The 6,000-nt window shown below is 35.3% G+C and overlaps 1 protein-coding gene across 2 annotated transcripts in view; it reads left to right on the top strand.

The window, feature by feature from the left end:
- LOC121295285 (rab proteins geranylgeranyltransferase component A 2-like) overlaps nucleotides 1-6,000 on the top strand; it is a 36,950-nt gene that overhangs the window by 23,833 nt on the left and 7,117 nt on the right. Inside the window, exons 10-13 of one of the 2 annotated variants that reach the window (XM_041219741.1) lie at nucleotides 1,687-1,791; nucleotides 2,687-2,750; nucleotides 2,852-2,948; nucleotides 5,771-5,872. In XM_041219741.1, coding sequence (XP_041075675.1) covers nucleotides 1,687-1,791; nucleotides 2,687-2,750; nucleotides 2,852-2,948; nucleotides 5,771-5,872 — 368 coding nt within the window. The remainder of the gene's footprint in view (nucleotides 1-1,686; nucleotides 1,792-2,686; nucleotides 2,751-2,851; nucleotides 2,949-5,770; nucleotides 5,873-6,000) is intronic. The other variant, XM_041219742.1, reaches the window with a different exon arrangement.

The following is a 6,000-nucleotide window of genomic DNA, read 5'->3' on the forward strand; positions in this document are numbered from 1 at the left end:
GTAATAATTATCAATGCCTTAAGAAAATAATTATTTTGTCAATGCAGTGTATAGTGGCCTTACTATCTCCCAAGTCCCTATATCCCATTGGTTTGGATTTTGATTGATTTTTTTTTTAAGTGTCAATCTGAAAGGATGACTGAAGTAAATAAATCTTAATTCACATAAAAACTCAGTGCTTTAGTAAAATATTATACATCAGCGTGATATGCTTAGCTTTATTGTGTTGTGAAGTCCATTTCAAGGATGTCACCCATAGCCCATTAGTTTGGATAATGAGCCCTGTGAAACACATTTATAACTCTTGACATAACAAGGAGATGTATTGTACAATTCAACCTTTTTAAAGCACATTGAGAGAAGGTCATACTGTAAGTAAACTACATTTGCCAAAGGCAATACTATCTGTACACTAGCATCTCGCCATAAGTACAACTGTAGTATGGTGCAACGATTTAAGGTTCTGTTCACAATAGGAACAGATTCTGTTTCCATAATTACTTTACTCCTTCTCTGTGCAGAAAGTTCTGCACACGCCATTTAGTTCGTGGGACTGTTTTTTCATTTACACAATGGTAGCCCTTCAAAATTTGCAACTTGAGATCCTGTGCAGGGTTGACACATTTATTTTTGAAAACAAAAGTGAAAGTCTTTAATTTTGTAGTTTTAACTCCCTTCATAAATCTTTAAACTTATCATTCCTTCTATAAAATATCACATTCTTAATGTCCTTAACTTTTATGCCAATACCTTTTCACCGTGTTGGCTAATTTGTTTTACTGCTACAACAATCTGATCAGTGTCAGAACTATTTCGGTGACATGCTGCTAATTATCCACTTATTTGGTGGAATAAAAAAAAAAGCAAAGTGTATTAACTATCTAGAAGTTGGTAGCATTGTCTTGTTGGAAGCCAGTGGTGCTTTGTGGCGATGTTGCTTTTGAAATCTTGCTTTTTCTCAGGTGGGAGCATATTCTATGGAAGAGATAGCTGGTAAGCACCGAGATAGTAGAGCCCTTACTTAGATATATAGTTGTACTAAGGAAAGGTGCCAAAAAACCCCACATTTTAATCATTTAATTTGTGTGTTACATTTTTTTTTTTTTTTTTTTAAATGGCTGAATAGTAGTGGAACGAACATGGAATTTTCATGTTCGGATATCTGTTCAAGATTCAGACAACTGTTCGGACATTCTTTCATTTTATAAAACATCATCAAAGCCACTATATGTAACACTGTATTCAAGAAAAGCAATATCCCAGAAGCAAGAATAGGTTGCCTTGCTTTACCCCACTGTAACATAGGATGCCATGTAGTTAAAGTTAAACGTTTGTTTCTTGTGTGCTACTTATATTTAATCTAACCCTTATATTTGATAAAGAAGCACAACAGTGTAAGAGCACAGCTGATACTAATCCCCTGTCTTGGTTATTGTATAATTCTTGTTTGTTGTTCTGTTCTAAAATAACTGTGTTGATTTGACAAGACGCGACTAGAATATATGTGGCTGCTTGTATCAATTATAATTGCACTGTAAGAATGACTTAACAGCATATTTATTATCATGACACTTCTTGTTTTTGTATACATTTTATCCTTTTTGTGTTAAACTATTCTTGGACTTGCCTTAGCTATGCATTTATAACCACATTTTAAATTATTTTTCATGTTATTTGCTTCCCCAGATGTAAAGCAGTGATCGACACTTCTGGCATGCGAATCAGCTGTAAACATCTCATTGTGGAAGATAGCTATGTGGCAGATGAGCAGCGCAAGGGTGACCAGCATAGGTGAGTTAAAGGAAATGTGCATTTGAGCTTTTTAAAGGGTTTATCATCTGGTGGACCAAAACATTCCCCAAACATAGGCTATTGCCTCTGCCTGTTCCCACATACCCACACAGTTAACCCTATAATTGATAAATGTTGCTTTCAGGCAATACAGTAATCCCTTGCCAACCACAGGGGTTTAAGAACCACAGTTGGTAATACTAGATCTTCTGGGAAATAGTGGGTTAGGTTCTCCACTTTGGCAGTTATACTTATCAAAGCCTGTCTAAGTTGCATTTTCCTTCACTAAACACACAAATGAAAAACAGTAACATAAAAACAATGCAAATATAAAACATACTGGGTAATGTAATAAAATTATAACAAAGTATTTACCTTGAATCCTTAGAGTTGAAGGCCAGGGTGGTGTTGACTGGTGACAATTACGTATAGTTAACACGGAGCAACGAGACTTCATGCGCATACTACTATGACTAGTACACGAGACAGGGAGATATGAAGCTGGTACTGGTAGATGCTGGTGAGATGGGAGAGCGCAAAAATACACATGATGGCGCGGAAGCAAATGCGGATGCATCGTATGTTTCTGTGCAAAACCGCTTATACTCGTATCTATATGCTGCTGTTGGCAAATTGGTATGCAAAAGAAACTGGGTATACATGAATTCTGCGGTTGGCGAGGGATTACTGTATTTTGTTTATTCAGTTCTTGAATGAGTACCAGTAGAATATTTGGTATACAAAAAAACTAAACCTAGTTATTTACCAATCTTAAGTTTGAGTGTGGATTTCTGCTGATTTTAAAGAAATATATATTAAAAAAAAATAATTGGTAGATCTAGAATAACGTTTCTTGATCTATATTTGAACTAGATGTTTTCTTTTTCTTCATTAGACAGATTTCTAGAGCTGTCCTCGTCACGGATAAGTCTTTGTTGAAGGCAGAATCGGATCAGCAGGTAACACTGGAAAGGCTTGAGGTTGAATACATGAACTGGACAATTTTTTGTAATCGATTCAATAATTTGTTGATGCTCTATTTTGTGCTGCTTTTACACAGATTTCCCTTGTAACGGTTCCCCCGCTGGAGCCTGGCTGTCCTGCTGTCCGTATTATTGAACTCTGTTCTTCTTCCATGACAACTATGCAGGGGACGTGTAAGTAAAAAAAAAAAAAAAAAAAAAAAAAAAAAAAAACTCCATATTGAGATTTTGTTATAATTACTTGGAACTTTATTCTTATACAGTGTTCATAACGAGTGCAGGTAACATTACAAATACCACGAAGTGTGAATCTGTCTTGCCTTTGTCATGAGTTCTTCAGTAACATGAACTAAGACCATTCCAAAAGGAATGTCTTTTTGGAGGAGCAAGTAAGATACATACTTTTTTTTTTTTTCTTTAACTACATACATACATGTATATGTAACTACATATATATACATGGGTATCTTGACATCTATGTATAGCCTACAATCAGATGTTTGCAAACCATTGCACCATTTAAGCAAATTGCCATAATTTTTTACTCTACCCCAAATTGCTGCTTGGTGCCAGCGTCCCATCTCGCTGTCTTAGTGGCTGCTTTCCCTCTGTGTGCATACGCTATCTAACATTGCAGGAGATGCTAAAGAAACATACCTTATTCTCTTAAAGGTACAGGCCTCAATTTAAGGTTTTGTCACATTATTTGTACTGTGTTTTTTAAATTTTATTTTTTCTGTCTTGACTTTTGTTAGGCACTTTGCAATATTTATGAAAGGCACTTTATAAAATAAAGATTATTATTCAGAAGACAAAATAGTTCCCTTTTATTACATTAGCACGAAGTCTGAGCCATGGGTACAAACAAATGTCCATAACGAGCTGTTTTTCTGAGTGAGTAATACATAAGTAATCCACTTCAACATTGCACATTGAGTACAATGAGTCAATCATGAAGTTGATTTTTCAGGTGCTTCCGGCTTTACCCCTACACACTTCTGGTAGCATCATCAGAGTAACATTGGAGTATGAATGTTTGTATGAGTCTTGGTTTCCGAGTATAAGTAATGGGTTCTCTGCACACCCCTCAAACAACACGGTCATCATATTGTGCTCTTTAAACTGTTTCTTATTTATTTATTTTTGTTCTTTGCTGTGCAAATATAACACGAACTATTTACATAAAGAAAAATGTGCTATATTAATAAATTAAGCAGTGGTAATTGGATATGTGGGCACTGGTTTGCTGTGTCGAAAGCTTGTGCAACAGCTGAAGGAAGTGTATACAGATGCTATGCCAGTGTTGTGTTTGTAAGGTGATGGTTGCACGCCAGGAGCTAGTTATTGACTGTCATTGCAATTCGCCCATTAGTTAGTCCTACATACCTTGCTGGTTGCCCTGAAGTACAAAGGGGGAACAAACTACAGCCTTGCCTTCATAGTGTGTTAATTAACTGAGTCTATCATAAGAGGAAAATTAGATGATAGTGTATATGGTAACAACATTATAGAAGACAAGCTGAGTGATTTCAGAATGGTCTTGCATATCCTGGACTTATCCAAAGACGTTAAAGATAATTTCAGCAAGTGAGTATGACACAACACATCTTAAACTGGTGGGAATCCAAGTTAATGCATGCATCTAAAATGCAGGAAGTAGAGTGTACTTCTGCGGGACTGTGTTCTAGTTGGGGACATTAACCCAGTGGAATGCCATAGGGATCACTGCTGCTTTTTCTTATCTCAATAAATGACATGCAGGATGGTAATTAGAAAGCTTGTACATTTTGCAAACGCACCAACATGGGATTTGACCACATTCAAGTGGAATGCAAAGAAAAGTGGAACATAAGACATGTTTGTGGTATAGGTTACCAAGCCACATTGTTGCTGCTGAATCATGAAGTTCTGGGATCAGTCAGCTACTGGGAACCAGATGAGAATTGATAGAGCAAATTAAATTTTAAAGGTGAAAATTTAGAATCCTAACAAATCGGCTTTTGAAAATGCCTTTTAATATAATCATTGTTTCTGACCAGAGTGAAACTCCTTCATTTGCCCTAAGAAATTGACACTGTAATGATGGAATCATGAAGCAAAATAATTTCTCCGTTAGGTATTTCACTGAAAGATTAATGGTTCAAGCTCCTAACTAATGCAGTCATACCTGACTAGATCACATGCAATCAAAATATGTAATGAAAAGTTTGACAGCCACAATACACAGCTAATGTGTAAATTATATAAGGTTAGATGATTTATAGTTGAAGTTGTACAATTTTTTTTTGACAGTCCCAACACATTACATATTATGAGAATATATAGTTCTCTCTTTCATTTTTTGTTGGTGTCCTGTATGTTCCATGCATTTAGAAGGAATTGTTTGACCGGATATCTTTATACTTGTTGTTATTATACATTTTGCTTTACATTAATCTCTTTGTGGCCACCAAAAAAGCAAAAAACAAACAAACTCAAGACCCTTTATAGATTCATCCATATAGGATTTATAGTTTGCTATGTGACTTTGTATTCCCCTCCTTTTAAAATGTAATTATTTCCCTTCAATTAACTTTGATTTGTTTTAATTAACTTGTCAGTTGTGCAAGGGATTCACCGGTGTGCTGCACTCAGTTCAATTGCAGAAGTTTTCTGCTGTCAATTAAACTCTAGCATTGCAACACTTGTTTGATGTTGAAAATAAACATTCTGATTAGCAAAATGAAAAGAACATTTATAGTACCTCCGGTAATTTTTTTTTTTTTTTATTACCATGCTCGGAAAACGGCTCTTAATTTAAGTCTCGCCTACAAATGTAAATAATTTGAAAGTATGTATAATGGTATCGCATTAATAAGAAAGCATACTGCATTTTAGAAATCTCAAACTTGAAACTCGGGTATGCTTATTTGGTAAAATAATCTAATGGTAATCATATTCATTTTAGAGAATTTCAAATTTCCTGTAAAACTCTTGTTTATTTCTCTTGCGGACAGACTTGGTCCATCTTACCTGTCCATCTTCAGGGACTGCTAAAGAAGATTTGAGTCTAGTTGTGTCCAGATTGTTTTCTGAAAACGTGGATGCAGATGAAAAGGGTAAGACAGAGTTGTTTGTTCTATCATTTTGGTGTGTAAATTAATATTTATATGTAGAGGATTATGAATGGTTCTTCATGATATGTTTATTTGCTGCAGGAGGATGTCCCAGTAAATCACGAACAGTT

This window comes from Polyodon spathula, chromosome 20 (genome assembly GCF_017654505.1).
Source record: "Polyodon spathula isolate WHYD16114869_AA chromosome 20, ASM1765450v1, whole genome shotgun sequence".
Lineage (NCBI taxonomy): Eukaryota > Metazoa > Chordata > Actinopteri > Acipenseriformes > Polyodontidae > Polyodon > Polyodon spathula.